The 21,567-nt window shown below is 43.4% G+C and overlaps 1 protein-coding gene across 6 annotated transcripts in view; it reads right to left on the reverse strand.

Moving 5' to 3' along the window:
* FARP2 (FERM, ARH/RhoGEF and pleckstrin domain protein 2) overlaps positions 1-21,567 on the reverse strand; it is a 94,969-nt gene that overhangs the window by 63,724 nt on the left and 9,678 nt on the right. For 5 of the 6 annotated variants that reach the window (XR_014795767.1, XR_014795768.1, XM_084892581.1 and 2 more), the window contains exons 1-2: positions 20,133-20,314; positions 14,794-15,025 (exon numbers count right to left, since the gene is read on the reverse strand). Coding sequence is in view for 4 of the 6 variants with exons in the window: in XM_084892581.1 (XP_084748707.1) it covers positions 14,794-14,997 (204 nt within the window). In the remaining 2 variants the exon portion in view is untranslated. Of the gene's footprint in view, positions 1-14,793; positions 15,026-20,132; positions 20,315-21,567 lie in introns of those variants that run through there. The other variant, XM_084892582.1, reaches the window with a different exon arrangement.

Consider the following 21,567-nt stretch of genomic DNA (forward strand, 5'->3'; position numbering starts at 1 on the left):
TAGTTTCCAGGGTAGATACCAGGTGTCCTGTCTGCATCCCAGAGCAGATCTCTGGCTGAGAGAGCTGACACCCTCCCAAATCCCTTCATCCAGGACTCTGTGCCCAGCCAGTGTATACAATGGGAAGGAAGCAGATGAGACAGAGCCCCTGCTTTCCAAGATGGGGCATGTCCCTCAAAATGGCAAGTGATAACTAATTTCTCCTGCCAAAAAGTATGAAAACTCACTATCTTTTCTATAATGAAAGTTAAAGATACCAAACTTCAAAAGTTATTTTTGGTTTGTTAAATCCTCATCTGAGGATATTTTCCCATTTATTTTTAGGAAGAGTGGAAATGAGGGGTAAAGACAGAGAGAGAAACATCCACGTGAAAGAGACACATCGAGTGGTTGCCTCCTGCACACAACCCAGGGCTGGGGATTGAGTTTGCAACTGAGGCAAGTGACCTTGATCACATTTGAACCCAGAACCCTTCTTCAGTCCGAGGGCTAATGCTAATCACTGAGAAAAATCGGCTAGGGCAAGAGTATTTTTCAACATTAGTTGCCAAAATAATTTCTCACAGGTTCATTACTCTTAATTTCTATAGGGGCATTGTGACTGAAACTAAGTGTTGCAGCCAGTTCTGTTCTCAATGTCCCTTGTTCTGTCACATGTCCACTTATACCCAATTATATCTATACTTAATATTTACCTTCTCTTCCTAAAAGTGTAGAAATTCATCAGCAATTGAACTGCACTACCCATTGTATATTTCCAAAGTAGGAAGTGGTCGGATGACATGAGACCGTCCCTGAGTGGGGATGGCAAGTCCTCACAGATACCAGAGGCACTGGTGTCATTAACAGATCCCACAAACAAAGACAAACTGCCCCATTGAAGCCAGCAGCTGCCAAGTCAGCACTGTGCTTCGCGGGCTGGCTGCAGCAGAAGCAGCACCAAGAACATAATGTACAAAATATAGCTTAAAAACCAAGATTTTTTTGTTCAGTGTTTCCATTTCCCCCGTTGGTCAGCTTAGACATAAAGCATATTGTTAAAAGTTTATATCCACAAAAATACCATTAAAGATTGTGTCTGGATGGGAATGGGCTACAAAAGCTTAGCTAACAAAGTACTTCTTTATTCTTTGTCTTAAGCAGTGTGGGAAAATCCTTCTTGAAAAAGCTTGATTTCTTCCTTCAACTTGTTTGTTTCATGTGTCCATTTACTTCATTTGCCAAATTATAACATCTCCATCTAGATGCCTCCTGTTATAAAGTGTGTTTCTCTACAGTTAATTTCACTGCTTAAGATTTTTCTTGTCTAATAATTAAGTTGGCCCAAATTTCCTTTTATAATATTCCATTGTGGAAGGAAACGAAGCACGAGAGCTTGTAGGAAACTGTAGCTACATTCATTCTAGATTCTTTGAAAGGTCACCAACATTTTTGATGGGCGTCTCATTCTCTCTGGCACACTTTCAACTCTTAGGTTCTCCCATATTCCTGAAATGCTGCAGCCACAGAGCCTGTGTTGAATTTGGGAGCACAGCACTGAATGCTGCTTCTGCTTGTTGGGGGTTCTGTATCTGGGTAGGAGGGATGTACCCCACGCAGCCCTCAGATGCAGATCCACTTGCATACAGATCACCTCCACCGTAAGATGTGGGCCTAAGAAGAACTTCTCATCAGTGGATCCGTGGGCACTCGGCTCTTCCACAGTGGTTTCTCTTCAATGACAGAAGGAAACAAGACAATAAAAATACCTACACTTGAACCCATGAATGTGGGGAAGCCCGTGTTCTAGGTGTTGCAGCTTCTCCAAGCCCACCACTCCAATCCTCGCTTTGTGAGACTGAGGTCCACACCCAAGGATATTTTCCCATTGATTTTTTTAGAGAATGGAAGGAAGGGGGACAGACAGAGAAAGAAAAGCATTGATGTGAGAGAAACACATCGACTGGCCACCTCCTGCAGGCACCCTGACTTGGGCCAGGGACCAAGCCTACAACCGAGGTACCAAGGTGCGTGCCCTGGAGAGGAAGTGAACTAGCGACCCTTCTCACTCTATGGGCTGATACACTAACCACTGAACCAAACTGGAACAATATGGTATTTCTGGTAAGTTTTAGGAGTTGGGAGAGAACCTACTTCTTATTCCTTGTCTTTTTGTTGTTGTTATTAATCCTTACCCGAGGATTATTAGAAAGAGTGGAAGGGAAGGAAAAGATAGAGAAAAACATTGATGCAAGAGAGACACATCAATTGGCTGGCCTCCTGCATGCATTCTGATGGGCTGGGCGTTGAGCTTGCAACCTAACCACTGAGCCAAACTGGCTAGAGCTGTTCCTTATCTTTTATTTTATTTCCTAATCCTTACTCAAGGATATCTTTCCCATTGATTTCTAGAGTATTCCTTGTCTTTAATCGAGCCTCATGGACAAAGGGAAACAGAAGATGTTTCAGCTCAGCCATCAGCCTCTTGGGCAATTCCTTGCTTGCTTCCTTCCTTCCTCATCAACCAAGGGCTTTTAGTCGGATGCCTGTCCTTGCTTGTGAAAACACACCCAACAGAAAGGAAACCTGTCTGTCAGCGTGCCCTACCCACTCACCCAGCCTGGGCCCTGCGGCCAAGGCAGTTGTCACTTTCACAAGGGAAGCCTGCCTGGGAAAATCACACTTATTTTTTTTAATCCTCTCCTGAGGACATCTTTTCCATTGATTTTTAGAGAGAATGGAAGAAAGGGAAGAAGAGGGGGAGAAAGAGAGAGAAAAACATCAGTGTGGGAGAGACAAATGGATTAGTTGCCTCCCGCATGCACCCTGGGATGTATAACCCAGGTGTGTGCCCTTGACCGGGAATCGAACCTACAACCCTTTGATGTGCTGGCCATTGCTTTACCACTGACCCACACCAGCCAAGGCAAAAATCACACTTTTAAAATGGTCAATGACCACTTCTCGGCCTCTTGGCTAAGATAATGTGTTTACATCTGTTCTTATCAGTTTAAAAAAACGGTCAGTAAAACCAGTACTGGTCAGTCTGAAACTTCATTCCTAAAGTACACAGACAACCCAGAACAGCCACATACTGAAAACCAAACTACTGACACAAAGACAGCAACCAAAATACAGAAAAATGATCTCCCAGTGAACAGTATGAATGGGCTATACTGAAGAAAACTCAATTTAATACATTAAGATTCTTGAAAAGATCAATGTAATAATAAAGTGTGGGGACTTTGAGTGGAATTAAAAAATAAAAAGGGGAAATAAAAAGATAACTGCAGCCTTGCTGGCGTGACTCAGTGGTTGACTGTCAACCTATGAACCAGCAGGTCATGGTCAGAGCACATGCCTGGAATGTGGGCTCAATCCCAGTGTGGGGTGTGCAGGAGGCAGCCAATCAATGATATTCTCTCTCTCTCTCTCTCTCTCTCTCTCTCTCTCTCTCTCTTAAAAGAACTGCTGAAATTAAACCTCACTAGGAGGCCTGAATACCAGATTAAGAGGTATTGAGCGGTCCCTGGCCAGTGTGGTTCAGTTGGTTGGAGCATTGTCCTGAATTCTGAAAGGTCATGGGTTCCATAAATTATCATTCCTCAATCTCTTGTGGAATTAAAAATAACAACAAAAACACACCAAAAAACAAGATAAGAATCAAAATGTGAATATCAGTTAAAAAAACCAAACAAAAAGGGTACTCCATTTTCAGCAAAACTAGGACATAGTTACATCCTAAATCACAAATATGGTGGGAGGCATGCCAACAGCAACAGAATCAGAATGCACAGTGCCAGGGCACAATTTCAGCAGGAGCCACAAAGAGCGATGGTCAAAAGGCATAACCTGCAAAGTTAAACCTAAATTCTGTCTGCAAAACTGAGGGGAGAAGCTCAGGTAGCAGAATCCCAGCTTGGATCAGCCTGGCTTGGCACAGTAGCACAGGAGGCAGGACCACAGGAAGAAACAACAGGCAGGTATACCTGTGTGGGACAGTGAGAAACTGCAAGGCAAAAACCCCGCTGAGGGACCTTCCATTGGCTGAGAAGAAATAAAAGCCAAACTAACACACATATAAGCCTGGAGTCATTAGCAACATTTCAAGTTTCAACTGGTCTATAATCAGCCACCCACACAAAACTTCCTTTAAAATAGCCAAACAATGAACAACTTAATTCAAAAATGGGTGATCAAATAGAACCATCACTGCAAATATTCAAAGACATTCAAGATAAAAGGAGAAAAGAAACAAACAAACAAAAAATGTCAGATGAACACTTAGTATAATAGAAATATGTTGCCTCTTTAACAGATGAAACTGACCAAAATTTCACCATGAAATTAAAAAATAGTGAATAAGGCATCTGTAATACAAGAGCACAAAGCAGAGATATAAGAACTCTAGAAAGACAAGAAAAGGCAGCACTCATTACAAGGAGGAGCACTGTGTGAGAGCTCCTGTGCCCTGTTTTCTAACCAGGTGACCTTGGGTAATACCCAAAACTGGACTTCTTGTCTTTATATTATTGTCTGTTATTTTAAAAAACATTCTAGATATAAATTCCTTATCAGATATATAACTTGCTCTCATTCTTTTCACTTTCTCAATTGATTTTTTTAGGGAGTGGAGGGGAGGGAGAAGGGGAAGAGAGAGAAACATTGATGTGAGAAGACACACCGATTGGTTACCTCCCACACTCACCCTGACTAGGGTGGGGGATTGAGCCTGCCACCAAGATGTACCTTTGCCTGGGAAATGAACTCGAGACATTTGGTACATGGGCCAGATGCTCTAACTAGTGAACTCCACCAGCCAGGGTTGTGTTCTTATTTATTTAGTTAGTTTTAACTTTTATTATTTATTGATTAAATTGATTGGAGTGACATTGGTCAACATGAACATATAGGTCTCAGGTGTGGGTTTATATGGTGTTTGTATTCTTTATGTTAACATAATTACAAGTTATATTATGTTAGTACTTATTTATAATTCAGTATTTCACTTAATAATAAAATTTGCCTTAGCCACATTTAGGGTATATTTTTATTATTTTGTATGGTTTTAAAAGATGTAAGACTTGATATAAGTTAAAGCCAGAAGCAAACATCTATAGAGCTAACTATCCTTGATTTAACGTATGTTTGATTTAATACTCACTTAGTATTTTTAACATGAATGTTCCAACATATTTTCCAGAAGGATAGCAAAGTCTAAAGCCTTAAAGTCATTCTGAGTTGTCTTAACTGAAAATTATTTTAATAGGGAAAAAATGGCTTTTCTTCTGCTACAAAACTCTGACTTTTCCAGTTTCAAATATCAACACATGCAAAAAAGCACATGGGCACATATTAGGAAGGACCAAACAACAAAGTTATAATTATGATGAAACATTATGAATATCTGAAAACAGAACACTAAGAAAAAATGTATTTTTCATAATCAAACATTAGACTTATTTTAGAAAAAGATATTTTAGATTTGTCAATGAAATATGCTGGGAGACTAAACTGAAGCTTTTGAGGAGGCTGTCAGTTCCGGACAGGCACTTCTCTGATTTCCAGTGTCAGCAGAGAAAGCCCTAGAGAAGGAAGGGCTGGGATCCTCTGCCACTGTGGTGAATGTGATCTATAAAATTAGACACAAAAATGCACAACATGTGTGCATAGACCATTCCATTAACAACAGTTTGGAAGCACCTACAGATGTTTTTTATGTTTCTCTTTAACAACTAGTCAAAATCTCTAAAAATAAAAGCCCGCAATGACTGCGGCCTAGGAGTCAGGGGCCGAGGAGTTCTACTGCCTACTTGGCCGGCAGTGCAGCATCTGACCCCGGGTGCAACACCAACTTGTGTGAATGTGAGGACAGCATCACAGAGGGACAACACTGGCACCTCTGGGAGGTCACGGTAGTGGCCACCCTGCCCTTGTACGTGAGAGCCCAGACCCCCGATGAGACAGCAAGGCCCCTCCTTGTGTCCACACTGCCCTGATCTTGCTCCCATTGGTGACTCAGGCCCAGCCTGAATCATCTTGGTGTTTTTAAGCCCATGTCTCCTCTACCTGAGAACCCTGCAGTGGCAGCTTTCAAACACTTCCAGGACCACACTGATTCTCACCGCCATCTGTCACTCCTTTCCACACCACATTCTGGGCCAGGCCCTGGATGGGCTTGGTTCAGAGTCATCGTGTCCTCGGTGCCTTTCTGTCCATGAACACTTTTCCCGAGAAGAGACCTACCCCTCCCACCTTCCTACCCAAGTCCCATCCCTGTGTGATTTCTCTTCTGAGCACGAAGGGTTCTATTGTACCTTGTTTATCCTTGAGCTCCCACTGCAGAATAAGAAGGCTGGGCTCAGCCGAAACCGGTTTGGCTCAGCGGTAGAGCGTCAGTCTGCGGACTGAAGGGTCCCAGGTTCGATTCTGGTCAGGGGCATGTACATTGGTTGTGGGCACATCCCCGGTAGGGGGTGTGCCAGAGGCAGCTGGTTGATGTTTCTCTCTCATCGACGTTTCCAGCTCTCTATCTCTCTCCCTTCTTCTCTGTAAAAAATCAATAAAATATATTTAAAAAAAAAAAAAAAAGAAGGCTGGGCTCAGAGTCCATCCTGCTGACCTCTGTACCCCCGTTTCTAAATCAACCTGGTGCCATCCCCAGACCCACTGGCAAGTTTCATTTCCATGCCCCTCTGCTGAGATCCTGAAATGACTTCTCTACTACACAGCTGTGGTGGTGGGACTGTTATTGGCATGGAGATCAGTAGGATCTCGTTGCTAGCAGAATTTCCTCATCACTGTGTCACCCAACATAGATTATATACACCAACCTTATGGGTGTGCCTGAATGCATGTGTGTGTGTGTGGGTGGGGGTGGGGGTGGGGAGGGGAGTTGGCACTGGGAGCCTCGGTACCACAACCCAGTAAGTAAGAATAACAATATCCACATGTCTGCCTTGTACCACATTCCTGGGCATCAGGGGCAAAGGAAGAGATAAACTGCCCAAGAGAAAATGACAGGTTTCAAAGGCCAGGGCAGAGTCACATAATAGCTATGTGCAATAGAAACACACAGAACTCCTGTGGAAAGCCTATATTATCCTGGAGTTTCAGATGCTGAATTACTAACTTCTTCTCCTGAGATCAGACCAAAATAAGTTCTGAGGCAGTTTATTGCCATATTTAGGATGTTCATGTAGGAGCAATGACAAACATCTGGCTATGATGCCTGCTGGAATTCTGACTATTTTTTTCCTGGCCAGAAAGAAAACATTAGGTTTTTACTGAAATAGTAACGTAGTCTTCTAGCATGGAACTCCACAACTGAGAATCTGCCCTCCTATGTGCCACATGTTCAAACAAAAGCTTTTGCAATTCTTAAAGAAAAAGAAGGAAAGCCCACTCTAAAAATGTTGAGTATTCTAAGCAAAGGCATGGGTGAGGTCTCACACACCCAAACTAGGTCCCAGACTGTTCTTTTAACCACCAAATAGCACTTTTCCACAGTACTAACTTCCAGATAAGATAACAGAAATGCTACAACTTGCATCAATTCCTAACCTTAATATTACAAATGGTCTAAACACATTGTTCTCTAAGCCCAGGAGAAGGTCCCCCTCCTCTGCACCAGGGTTGACTTCAGACACCTCACACCTGACAGTCTGGCGCTGAGAGTGTTTCTGCTCCACAACTGCACAGGGGGCAGGGCAGGTGACACATGGCTTCCACGTGAGTTCTTTTATTGTTCAGAAAAACACACACACACACACACACACAAAAAACCCCACAAAACTTTCCAGAGCTGAGGCCAGATTCCCTCCCCTCCCATATTATAGAATTCATATATGAAATGAAAACAAATCAAGATTTTATTAGATCAAAAAGCTGGCCACTGCCTGGCCAGTGTGGCTCAGCGGTTGAATGGTGACCCATGAACCAGGAGGTAAACAGTTTGACTCCCAATCAAGGCACATGCCCAGGTTGCAGGCTCAATCCCCAGTAGGGGGTGTGCAGGAGGCAGCCAATGATGTTTCTATTTCTCTTTCTCTTCCTTCCTCTCTGAAATGAATAAAAACATATAAAAAATATATTTTTAAAAAGCTGGCCACTGCAGAAACCGATTTTGCTCAGTGGATAGACTCCGAGCATCAGCCTGTGGACTGAAAGGTCCCAGGTTTGATTCCAGTCAAGGGCATGTACTTTGGTTGCCGGCACATCCCCAGTAGGGGGTGTGCAAGAGTCAGCTGATCAATGTTTCTAACTATCTCTCTCCCTTCCTCTGCAAAAAATCAATAAAAAAAATATATATTTTAAAAAAGAGTAAAACTTGTTGGCAACATTCAGTGGAGGGTGGATGAAGCTGGAAAGGAATTAAAGAAAAAAAAAGAAAAAGCTGGCCATTGACTAACCTTTGGTAACTTAAAATCCCACCAATAAGAGTCAAACATCACACGATGAATCCCACACCAGGGGCTCCACTCTGGATTCATAGATTTTTCTCCCTTTCTCTGTACTATAGCACATGACCTTCTATATAGATTACTATATCCAGCAAGGCTATCATTCAAAATAGACAGTAAAATGAAAAGCTTCCCAGACAAAAAAGGCCAAAGGAGTACATTACCACCAAGCCAGCATTACAAAAATGCTAAAGGGATTGCTGTAAGGTAGGGGTGTCGAACTCAATCAGAGAAGGGGCCAAAATCTAAAATCCAGCCTAAATCGCGGGCCGAATGGTTTACTGAACAGTCATAAACTGACAATGTCATAAACTGACAGCGGAGTGCAGTGATGACAGCGCGGTGCGGGCCACATTGCAAGGCCTGGCGGGCTGGATTTGGCCCGCGGGCCTTGTGTTTGACACATGTGCTGTAAGGGGTTGCTGAGAAGAAGAAACAGAGAGAGAAACCTAGCCATACAGAATTAAAATGGCTATAAATAAGTACCTCTCAATAATAACCCTAAATGTAAATGGACTAAATACTCCAATCAAAACGTGCAAGGTAGCTGAATGGATACAAAAACATGACCCAACTATATGCTGTTTACAAGAGACCCACCTCAAAACAAAAGAGACACACACAAGCCGAAACCGGTTTGGCTCAGTGGTAGAGCCAAAACCATTGATGAGAGAGAAACATCAATCAGCTGCCTCCTGCACACCTCCTACTAGAGATGTGCCCACAACCAAGGTACATGCCCTTGACGGGAATCGAACCTAGGACCTTTCAGTCTGCAGGCTGATGCTCCACTGAGCCAAACCGATTAGGGCAAGACCATTTTTTTTCTTGAATAATTAGTGTTTATTACATGTAACATTATATTTAAAACTAGAGGCCTGTTGCACAAAATTCATGCACGTGTGTGTGTGTGTGTGTGTGTCCCTCAACCCAGTCTGCACCCTCTCCAATCTGGGATCCCTCTCACAATCCAGGACTGCTGGCTCCCAACCGCTCACCTGCCTGCCTGTCTGATTGTCTCTAACTGCTCTGCCTGCCAGCCTGATCACCCTCTAACCACTCCCTTGCCAGTCTGATCGACGCCTAACTGCTCCCCTGCTGGCCCAATTGCCTCTAACTGCCCTCTCCTGCCAGCCTGGTCACCCCTAACTGCCCTCCCCTGCAGGCCCAGTAACCCCTAACTGTCCTCTCTTGCCAGCCTGGTTGCCCCAACTGCCCTCCCCTGCAGGCCCAGTCCCCCCACAACTGTCCTCCACTGTAGGCCTGGTTTCCCCCAACTGCCCTCCCAGGCATGCCTGGTCCCCCCCAACTACCCTCCCCTGCAGGCCTTGTCCCCCCAACTCCTCTCCCTTTCAGGCCTGGTCCTTTTCAACTGTCCTCACCTGCTGGCCCGATTGCCCACAAGTGCCCTCCCCTGCTGGCCACATGGAGGTGGCGGATACACATATCTGTGAGTATACTAAAAGAATACTGAATTGTATACTTTAAGTGAATGAATTGCATGGTAGGTGAATTAAATCTCAATAAAGCTATGAAACATTTTCAGTTTTATTGTCTCTAACTTCTGGCTTCAAGCCATTTTCACCTCCAGCAGCAAGAATTAAACAACGCATATGCTCTCTAGATCTAGACAGAAAGCTGGGGCAAGCATACTCATGCTCCCCTGAAGATGGGATGAGGCAATTCCGTGATTGTGTGAACATCACTTCTGAGAAAGTATAATGACCTATCTCTCCTCTAGGTGACAGCAGCATGGCTCATCTGCCACTATTGTGGCAATCAGCACAGATAGCAAACAAAGTTCATCTGCACACATGGGGAGACGGAAGGTATAATTAAAACTGGATCTTGCAAGCCCACCTCTCTGAAGCAAGTGTGATGAAGCAGCTGGGCTGCCTCACTTGTTGAGGATAAACATGAAACAATTAGCCATAGACTCTGCATATAAAGACATGACCACAGGGAGGCCTTCAGGCCAAGTTACTCTACATTTTCAGTGAAGCAAAATATAGGCATTTCAAAAATAACTAAATGTCAAATCCTTCCCTAAGTTAAAAAGGCCCCGTAAGTATAAACCTCCAACATCAAGTAGAGAATTCTACTCAGCCCCACTCAAGGCCAGTGTTTTGTCAACACCTGTGCATGCATGTTAGCCAGGACTCTACAAGGTGTCATCAGCATGTCTGCCCTGCCAGTTCACAGACTCTGCAAATTCACAGACTCTACAAGTTCACAGACTTTGCTGCTTAAGACTTAAGTGAAAAATAAACCAAGCAAGTAGGTATGAGATGGGTGCAGATGGCCAAAAACCCAGAACAAACAAAAAAGGAAACGCTTGGGTCTGAGGTCAAAAGGATTGCTGCAGAAAGAACTCAAGCACTTATATAAAGCATGTTAATCCAATCTAACTTCTGATTTTGTTCATACAACCCATATTTACAGAGCAAGGCCCTGTCCAAACGCTGACGATACAGCAGTAGCTAGAACAACGCCTTGCCTTCCAGGAGGAGAGACAGCAGCCAATTCTGGGACAGGGCGTGTCCTCACTGTGGCCAACAGACCCACCAGCCAGGGACCTCACTGCTCTGTATGCCCACACCCTGCACTACAAGCTTGCATCATCCCCCGATCCAATAGCAAATGTGTCTCTCTGTTCAAATATTAAGAATATAAAGGAAGGGTCCCCTTTTCTCTCTCACTCTCTCAAAAATTCAATTTAAAAAAAAACAAACACCAACAAATCCTGGCTGGGTGACTCAGTTGGTTGGAGCATTGTCCCGTACATCAAAAGGCGGTGGGTTTGATTCCCGGTCAAGGCACATACCTAATTTGAGGGTTAAATCCCCAGCCAGGTGTGTATGGGAGACAACCAATTGATGTCCCTCTTTGTCTCTCTAGAAAAAAAAAAAAAATCAAATGTAAAGGAGAGGGCAATGGGGACACAGGTGACCGGTGAAGAGTGACAGTGGAGCAGGGACAAAAGGCCCAGAGAGGCAATCAGTCTTGATCTCTGGATCTTAGGAGCTGCAACACACAAGAGACACGGAGGCAAGAAAGTAGCAGGGCATTCCTGCCTTCTCAGACTAGCTGCTTCTGGAGGAATTTAGGGGAAGCACTGATGGGTCAGGGCAACTAAGTGTGTCTATCGTTTAGCAAACCAGCCCAGCCCACTGTCACAGGCACTGAGCTTCACAGATGGTCTTCTTTCCAGGACTGCGTTCCTAATCCACTGGCAACAGCTGCTGTGGTAGCAGCAAAAGGCCACAGCTTCCTTGGCACACCCTACCTATCACGCCCGACCTATCACGGTGGCTTTGCCTCTCCACCTTGTGAATCTGGTTGGCCTGGGAGTTTGCTTTGATCAGTAAAAGCTGGCAGAAGCTACAATAGATCAGTAAAACCTGGCAGAAGCTACAATGCGTGAATTCCAAATCTAGACCTCAAGGGACTTTACAGTTTCCACTCATCCCCAGACAAGCAAGGCCTTGTTTTCACTGGAGGGAGAGAGTCTATAAGGATTAAGATTCTAGTTGAGGCTGTGGAAATGTAAGGCCATCATAGACCATGCAGCCCCTCAAAGCCAGCCAGACCAGAAGAACCTCCAAGCCAACACTCAGACACACAGGCAATAGTAAATGTTTGTTTTAAGCTACTAAGTTTTGTTCTTTACCAAAGCTAATTGATACAAATTTAAATTTTAACTGCTCCTAAAAGGAATGCATCAGTAGGTAACCACAACTTAAAAAGTACCCTATTCACCTCAGGATATGCAACAGCAATTTGATTCCTTAATTTCTGGTAACTCTCCAGGTCTATACAAATACCAAACATGATAGTTGTATTTGATTAATATAGACAACAATTGCAATTTATTAAAACTTTTACATGCTCTAAATATTTTGAAATCTTTACAAAATACCATCTCTAACTTCCTTATGTATAAAATGACCCAGTTACTTAGTAAAAGTAAATTTCTCAGAGAAGGACTACAACCTATTTATGACTCAACAATAAGTGTGTGTGTTTTTCTTTTCTGGGCCTAGTTTTAGTTGATAAAGACCATGAAGCAGAATAACAAAAAAGATGCTCTAAAGTAAACTTAGTACAATTCTTTTTTTCTTTTCTTTCTTCCTTCTTTCCATCTTTTTAAAAATTTGATCCTGTTATAAACGCAGACCACAGTGAATGTGTTTAGCATAGGATGGCTACATGGTGGAAAATCTTCCAAACATTTGCCTGGAAGAGTTTTGGGAGCTCACTTAATGCCCAGACCTTTACCTATTTCCTACAGGTGATTTATGGGAGGGTGTCTTGGTCAGCCAGGAAATGCGGTCATGGAACCAGTAGCCACTCATTAGCTGCTCAGGGTCAAAGGTTGCCTATGCTAGACTACCTTCCCTACAGAGGCTGCCTCTTACAACATAGTGACTTAGGAAGCTGAACAGACAGGTCCTGCCAGTTTCAGTTACCACTGCCCTGATGGAGTGATATTTGATGTCCTTCTCAAATAAGACCTTAAAAGAAGTACCCTAGTTCAGACACTATGAATCTGGGCACTCAAGTGAGAAATGGTGTGCCCTAGGCTCTAAGCAAGAGGCCAGCCTCCTTTCCGGCATCCCTGCTGACCCCTTTCTAGCCGCACTATGCTCATCTCCTCCTCTCCCTCCCCCTTTTCATGAATGCACTCTATAATTAGGCAGTGCCAGAGGCTAAAGGAGGTTTCCTTCAGGCCCCTTCACAGCCTGGCCCACAGCTCAATAACTGTCTTATTTTCTGTGTAACGTCTAGATTTCTTGATAGAAAAACCCAAGCATAAGTTAATCTGCTAAAGTTTAAGTTCATTTTCTTGCCCTTACTTTTGACATTAGATCAGGAAAAGCTTCTAAAATACTACTGTGCCCAGTGGGTGTGGTTCAATGGTTGAGCCTCGACCCATGAACCAGGAGGTCACAGTTCGATTTCCAGTCACGGCACATGCCCAGGTTGTGGGGTCAGTCACGAGGAGAGGTTGTGCAGGAGGCAGCTGATCAATGATTCTCTCTCATTATTGATGTTTCCATCTCTCTCTCTCCCTTTCCCTTCATCTCTGAAATCAATAAAAAAATATGTAAAAAACAAACAGATACTACTGTAAGTCAATATGAAATATTTTAAAAAGGTAATATATTTATGCATTACATTTGAAAATAAATAATTTAAAAATATTCATTCTAATGTCATTTAGAAAAATCAGAAAAATATTTTCTAATATATTATGTTGGTCTAAAACTGTCCTTTAAAAATATGTAGCCGAAACCGGTTTGGCTCAGTGGTAGAGCGTCAGTCTATGGACTGAAAGGTCCCAGGTTCGATTCTGGTCAAGGGCATGTACATTGGTTGCGGGCACATCGCCGGTAGGGGTTGTGCAAGAGGCAGCTGGTTGATGTTTCTCTCTCATTGACGTTTCTAGCTCTCTCTCTCTCTCTCTCCCTTCCTCTCTGTAAAAAATCAATAAAATATATTTAAAAAAATACATATGTATATACATAGATACATACATGTACACAATTGTTTTTGCCAACATTATCAGGTCAATCTAATATTAGGAAATTTAAAAAATACAAATGTTATTATGGCTGACCTAGAAAAACCAGTTCTATGCTAAGACTGTGCAACACTTCCCATCCAAGCTCTCTACATGATGAGTGCTCAGTCCCTCCCAGTCACCCTGAGCTTGGGGACTGTGTCACCCCCACATTTCGGACGAGGAAGCTGACATGTAATCAGGCAAATGAACAGCCCCCCCCTCAGGTAGGCAGTGGCTGAGCCAGGAGAACCTGCGTGATACCCCATTGTTCCAGTCTGCACTCTATAGCATCAGGCAGCTTCTCAAAAGAGGAAAGTGCAGAGACAACATGATCATAATTTTAAAGGACAGAGAGGAGGATCCCATTTTCCAAAGTGAAAGGAGAAATGCAATGTCACCATTTGCAAGGATTTTATTGGGTGTACCAAAGCCACCCTTAGTCAACTTCATAAAAAAGCAGCCTAACCAGCAAAATGTAATTTGGAGCATAATATTCAACTTTCATGCCTTAGCTGGTTTGGTGCAGTGGATAGAGCATCAGCCTGTGGACTGCAGGGTCCTGGGTTCAATTCCAGTCAAGGGCACTCACAACAGTTGCAGGCTTCTACCCTGTCTGGGCCCTGGTCAGGGCGCGAACAACAGAAGGCAACCAATCAAAGTGTTTCTCTCACACTGATGTTTCTCTTTGTCTTTCCCTCTCTCTAAAAAAAATAAAAAAATCCTTGGGTGAGGATTAAAAAAAAGAAGAAAATATAAGAAACTATTCCTCCAAAAATCACTTCTTACCTCAATGTCGAACATTTCCACAGAGTTGTCCAGCAGCTTTACTCGGAGAGGAAAGCGCTTCTCTTGCATTCTAGCTGCCATCCGCGACATCCCTGCCGAAGGAGCCTGCCCGGGCTCCAGGGTGCTCACTCCTGCGAGGGGCTGGGCTCCAAGGCGTGCCCCTGGGGTCTGTAGGGTTCGGTATGTTCCTTCTATCTCCCCCATTCTTCATCAAGTAAGAGTGAGGAATACGCTACAAAAAAATAAAACCAAAGAATCACCACCAGGTATTTAGACATTAAAACAATGTAAAAAATGACCAGGTACAAGGAATTCTCTGCATGATTTTACAACTCCAATGAGTCTTAAATTACATGGAAATACAGAGGTGCCCTGGGTGGGTGGCTCAGTTGATTGAAGCGGTGTCCTATACACCAAAAGGCTGCAGATTCGATTCCCAGTTAGGGCACACACCTAGGTTGTGGGTTAGATCCCTGGTTGGGTGCGCATGGGAGGCAACAGATCCATGTTTCTCTCTCCCTTCCACTCTCTAAAGAAAAATCAATAAAAACATATCCTTGAGTGGATTTAAAAAAAAACCCAAACACTATCTTCTACTCATACTTGGTTGGTGGAACAGAAAATATAACAAGCACCTCCAACATTTCCCAGGGGGTTCTACAGGTTGGGTGGCATCTGAGCACACGGACCCCAGAGAAGCTCCTATGAGAGCCGCCTCACCATCAATCGGTGGGCAGAGGGCAAGAGGCTGGCAGGGCTAGTCCTTCTCAGGCTCTGCTAACCAGTTACACACCCACTGTGCTGTCCGGGCCTTCGGCACAAGTAACGGGTCCCACGTGGCACAGCTCCAGTGCGCTCAGCAGGCTCCTCATTACTGCTGATGGGTGGGGAAAATTCCAAGGACAGTAGCTCAAGACAACCACCCCCGTCTCTGCCAACTTTGCATTCCTAGGTTTTTCTAGGTCGTGTCTCACCAGGCTGGAGTGGGTGTCACCGGTGGTGGGGAAAATACTTTCAGGCGCGGTACAGAGGAGAGCCCAGGTGAGTGTCATGAGGACCACACACCTGAGGCTGGAAGGCACCCTCCCTATCCTGTCCTCACAACGACCACCTGCCACCACCTGATAACAACACTGAGGGTCCAACAGAGCTAAGTAGCTGGGGCAGCACTGAGTGCCCTTTTCAATCCTCCTTGTGCCCTGAAGAAAGTCTCTATTTTTAAGCTACTGAGTTGAGCAGGGCAAATCACTTCAGAGTTTTTTAACAAAGAAAGAACAGCTAAGTATCAGGCAGAATCTAATAAGACTGGCTTGCTCTGAATTGTATTTATTAATATAGTTACCTTCTATTTACGGCAGATTTCCTTCTTAAATATAAGTATTTATGTTTGAAAGTCAACTTCAAGAAACATATTTAACAGTAAAACACAATATGGCAAAAACCAATGCCAGATGTATAATCAAGAAAGAATGCAGCTGCTGCTAAGTGTTTTGTTTCACGTAATCATCTTCAAAAAGTCTTATACAAGTTTGCAGTAAAGGTTTTAGAGGATTAATCTCACTACATTCTTGGTCTAGTCCCTTGCTTGCAAACTGCATGGCTGGCTGAGTCCTTTGTCCCTTTCCTCTTTGTCATGCTTATTTTGTTATCAAGACAAACACATGAACTTTTTATTTGACTTAAGTCCTAAAAGCTTCTCAATGACCAGGTGCCAGGCATCCCACTTTGACCACTTAAACCCTATCTGGGCAAGAACTTCCATGCACATCTGGTTTATCAGGCAGTAAGCACATAGCAAGAAGTGAAACCCTCAGGAAAGTGGAAGGTGAATAGCACGGCACCTGGAGGTCGTGTGTTATTCTGCCAAGCACACGTCCTGTCTCAGTTCCTACACACTGAAAGGACAGATCGCCTCTCTTGTTTGTTACCTGGGCCCCATGTCTGGGCTGGGTTAGCAGTTACCTATCATCTTCAGAATTCTCTCCAGGTTGTATGCCCCTGAGAGCAGGAACTAAATGCTACTGAAAATGTCTGCTATGTGTTTACTTAAAGTCACTGGCATCCAAGAACCCGAACTGCCTCATTATGCAATGCATTGTGTAGAGTTCAGAAACAAAGACAGGGCTCCCTCACAAACAGGACACTTTAGGAAATCACTATTTTCATGCCATTAATAATAAACCCGGTATGTACAGGTTCTGAGAATCATAAATACGAGCTTTTTTAGTACAAAAGTGAGGGGATGTCAACAAGGACCCCACCTTGAAGGTGTCTCCTGTATGAAACATGAAGTTCTTGGTCAGCTCTCACATTTAGCGAACCCAGAACCATCAAGAGTAGGTTCTTCTGAAACAAGCTGGGGGGAGTTTTATTTGGGCACCAAAGCTACCTTGTCTACGTTTAAGCCAAGCTACAATTCTGAAAACATATGTAAACCATAATACATTTTTAGAAGTCACTACCCTTATTTATTTCATTGTATAATTCTCATTTATATTTGTTCTTAATAATTTTATATGGAAAAATCTTCTTCATGCTCTTTCTCTTCTATTCATTATAAGAAAGTCATCTCTACACTTCTAAAAAAAGGCAAGAAAGACCAACCTATAGTGTCCAGAGGGCACATTCAGGTGAAAAAACTCTAAGGAAAATATGCAAGGAGGTTATTACTAGAAAAGTCAGGGCAGTGGTCCCTCCTTCATGGTAGGAGGGGTCTGACACTGGAGGGTAAGGGGGCTCAGTTCTATTACTTGACCAGGATTGCATTCACTTTATAAGTAAGCTAAAGAATTGATTAATGTGGTTTTTCTATGTCTGTGTTTATTTTATAATGAAAATATATTTAAAACAGCATACTTTTAATTTAACGCTGCTTCATCTGTCAGAAAAACGAAAGACATATTACACATAAAAGACTTTTCTTAGATCAAGGAATGCTAAAACATGGCTCCCTAGAGGAAACTCCTTCCTCACAGCAAACTCAGATCCACTCTACTGTAAACATTGGCATGGTTGACGCTGAAACTCAGGGTCATCTGAGGAACACAGATTCACTCTAGTCAATGCTCCAGGAGGAACCCTGCTGTGACATTCCAAAGAAAGATCTATCTGCTATGACATAATAGTAATGTGGCTTAAACTACCCATTTAATAAGCATTCAGCTTTAAGTTTAAGAAAGCCTTGAAAGTAGGAAACTCCAGTGCTGTGAATATCAGCTAACCTTGTTCTCAAAGTCTATCCATCTATTTCAGAACAAGCAGCATAATTGGATACTTCCTGTATAAAGTGAGGCTGATCATTCAAGTCACTTTCTACAGCCCTACGATTTCCTCCACCCTGACTCCGGGAAAGATGTCTGCATTGAGCCTTTTTTTTTTTTTTCCCCAAATTATGACCTACAGAAGTTACTTTGTTCCGTTCTGTGTGCTTATAAACTAACATTACAAAAGCAAGGATATGAAGCCAGACTGGAAATAAACACAGCAAGGTCAGTAGCAGTCCCCGACACACCCAGTGTTCTGCAGCCCCTGCTCACGTCTCTGCTGCTGCCAGAGAACCTTTCCAGAAATCCCGAGAGAAGTGACCTCCAAGGGACTGCAGCCCATTTTCCCATCTTCCTCCCACCAGACTGAAATGCTTTGTGGTCTTCATTTCTAAAAATACTGCTGGTTGCTGGATAGTTTCCACTACTGACTTTTAGTGCTACCTACGACAAACTCAGCTCCTATGCGTACATACTCATTTAATAAAAAACTTAAAAAACCATCTTGAGACATATTCCACCTTGAAGTTGGAAGAATTTGGTTCAAAAGTCTGCCAAGGCTTTGACTAACGAAGTGTCAATGCAGGTTTGTAACAGATGTTGCCTGGGGAGGGAGGGTGTTGATATCAAGGGAGACTGTGCCAGGAATGGGGTAGGGGTCATATGGGAATTCTCTATAACTCCACTCAGTTTAGCTGTGAACTAAAAACTACTCTTAAAAAAAAAAAAAAAAAAAAAAAAAAGGAAAGAAAAAAGAAAAACGTCTAGCAAAAACAAAAATCTTCCACAGAATACATAACTCAGAAGTGACAGTCAGGACTCAAGCCCAGCCTGGACTTGGCCACCATGTTTCCGGTCTCTGCTGGAAAACCAGCTCACAGCTCCCCAGACACAGCAGCCCGTAATCACACTAAGGGAGCTTGCTCAAATTTCTCTGTGCAAAAAAAAATCCACCTCCCATGAAATATTTTTGGTTGCTTCTTTTAGGAGGACCAAAAAACACACAACAGGTTCTCAAATAATATTCTGTTCAATGTCATTTCCTTACAACACTGATGAGGAAAAAAGTCCATTCCCGGTGGGACCACTGTCTGTGTGGAATATGCACGGTCTCCCATGTCCACATGGGTTTCCTCCGGGGACTCCGGGCTCCTCCCAAATCCCAAGGATGTCACAAGAGGAGAATGCCCTATGCACATGAACAGTGCCCCTATCTTTGTGCGCATGGGTGGCGCTAAGATGGAAGGGCACCTGTGGGGGTGGAGGGGGCACTCTCACGTAGCATCATGAGCTGCTGGGAGAGGCTCCAGCCGTCCATGACCCTGAACTAAAACCAGCAGATTAGAAAATTGTTACCTTACTTATTTTCAGTATTAATGTTTCTCAAATGTATGTGTAGCTGACATTTATTTCAGTGTCTAATATTAGAAGTGTTTGGGGTCTTTTTTAGAAGTTTGGTGATGTTTTTGTGACCAGAAATATGTGGAACTTAACTCTGATTCATATCATTAGCTGCTGGTAAAACTGGTTTACTTTAGGTTGTTTCTCTTAATGTCACAATTTCCAAGAACCTGTCGACGACTAAATGAGGACTTGCTGTACTTCTACAGTGACCAACGAAGGATGCAGAAGATGGCACTCATTCCCCTGCACGTTCTAACATCCTAAACCCCATTGCAGTGCTGGGAATGAACTTTTGGCGCTGATGGCATTTAAATGGAATTGTAACCCTGGTTCTCAACCCTGGATTGTACCTCTTTAACACAATGCAATAAGAGAGGGACCTTTTTATTCCCTTTCTACTAAGCATGGCTGATAGGTTTTAGGGTAAACAACTGAACAACTCAATCAATGTAAGGAAACGGAGGAAAACTGTCAGAACCTGCATTGCCAGGCAAGGCTTTGTAGAGCTGACAAGGAATAAACAGCTGGCCGGTGGAGGGTGGGTGGGCATCCCACCCAGGAAACAGGGACAGCTTCACACACCCCTTCTCCAGGAAACAGCCCATCTGTTGAAAGCCACAGAAAACACATCTGGTGCTGAAAACCTGGGGAGAAGGGTGCTTCGGAACTCACCTGTGCACCTGCTCCAGCAGGTGCTTCAGGATCGATGTCACATATGCGAAGCCTAAGGACTGACAAGAACCTGCATCCCGGGCAACGCTGTCCCTCAAGTATCAGGAAGGGCAGTCACAGTCACCAAGCTCAAAAGCCTCTGGTGTTGAAGGGCAGCTCACAAAAACAAAGGTGTCCCCAGGCTGTGATAAAAGAGGCCAAATAATCAGATGGACACTCAGGCACTCATGGGAAACAAGGAAGGAAAGACACTGAGTAGCCCAGGGGCAGAGGGTGGAAGTCTGGAGGCAGTGCACCTGGGATCTAAGTCTAACTGGCCATGGATGAGTGGTCATTTCACCACGCCCAGCCCCACTGTTAGGACTTTAGGTAACCAATATTTGCAAACCTTACAATTCTTCTACTCCTTAGGTTTTTAAAAGAATTGCCTGAACGCTAAACAGATATCAGTAATTTTAACCTTCTACCATCAGGTATTCTGACTTTACATGAAACAAAATTCTATTAACTGAAAAATAAAGTTAAAAATTGTTATTTATTTATTTTAAAAAATATATATTTTATTGATTTTTTACAGAGAGGAAGGGAGAGAGATAGAGAGCTAGAAACGTCAATGAGAGAGAAACATCAACCAGCTGCCTCTTGCACACCCCCTTCCGGGGATGTGCCTGCAACCAATGTACATGCCCTTGACTGGAGTCGAACCTGGGACCTTTCAGTCCGCAGACCGACGCTCTACCACTGAGCCAAACTGATTTCCGCTAAAAATTGTTATTTATTGATTTTAGAGAGAGAAGGATGGGGGAGGAGAGAGAAACATACATTGATTTGTTGTTCCACTTATTTATGCATTCATTTGTACTCACAACCTTGAAGTATAGGTATGGCACTCTAACCAACCAAATATTTAGCCAGGGCGTGAACAATAAAGTTTTAAGAGCTGAAATTAATTTGGATAGCTGATTCTCAACACTTAAAAAAAAAAAAATAAAGTCGCCCAATTCACCATTAAATCTTCACAAAATCAGAAAGATGTCTATACCAGCACACTGCTTTGATGTGAAAGCAGGTGTTTGGCACACTAACTTCTGTCAGAGGAGGAGGAATATAAACACAAGCATTTGCTTATATTCAAACAAGACTGAAGGATAAACCAGAAATGAGACAGGTGAGCACTGGGTGGGGGAGAGGGGAGGGGCCAAGGGGCGAGTGAGTGTGGGGGAGCATTGGGAAGGCATCCTGGAAGCCACATCTAATATACTGTTTAGTCACTTCGACTTGGGAACCTTGTAAATGTTCTTATATGATTATAAAGCAAAATTAAATGTGTTTTAGAAAAGCCAGTCCTAAAATTTCAAACAAAATGAGACAGATGATCCTCATTGTACACTAAAACAGTGGCTAAACTACAAAGAGAATTAGTTCAAGTGACTTT

The sequence above is a fragment of the Pipistrellus hanaki genome (genome assembly GCF_964339955.1).
Source record: "Pipistrellus hanaki genome assembly, chromosome: 8".
Classification (NCBI taxonomy): Eukaryota; Metazoa; Chordata; class Mammalia; order Chiroptera; family Vespertilionidae; genus Pipistrellus; species Pipistrellus hanaki.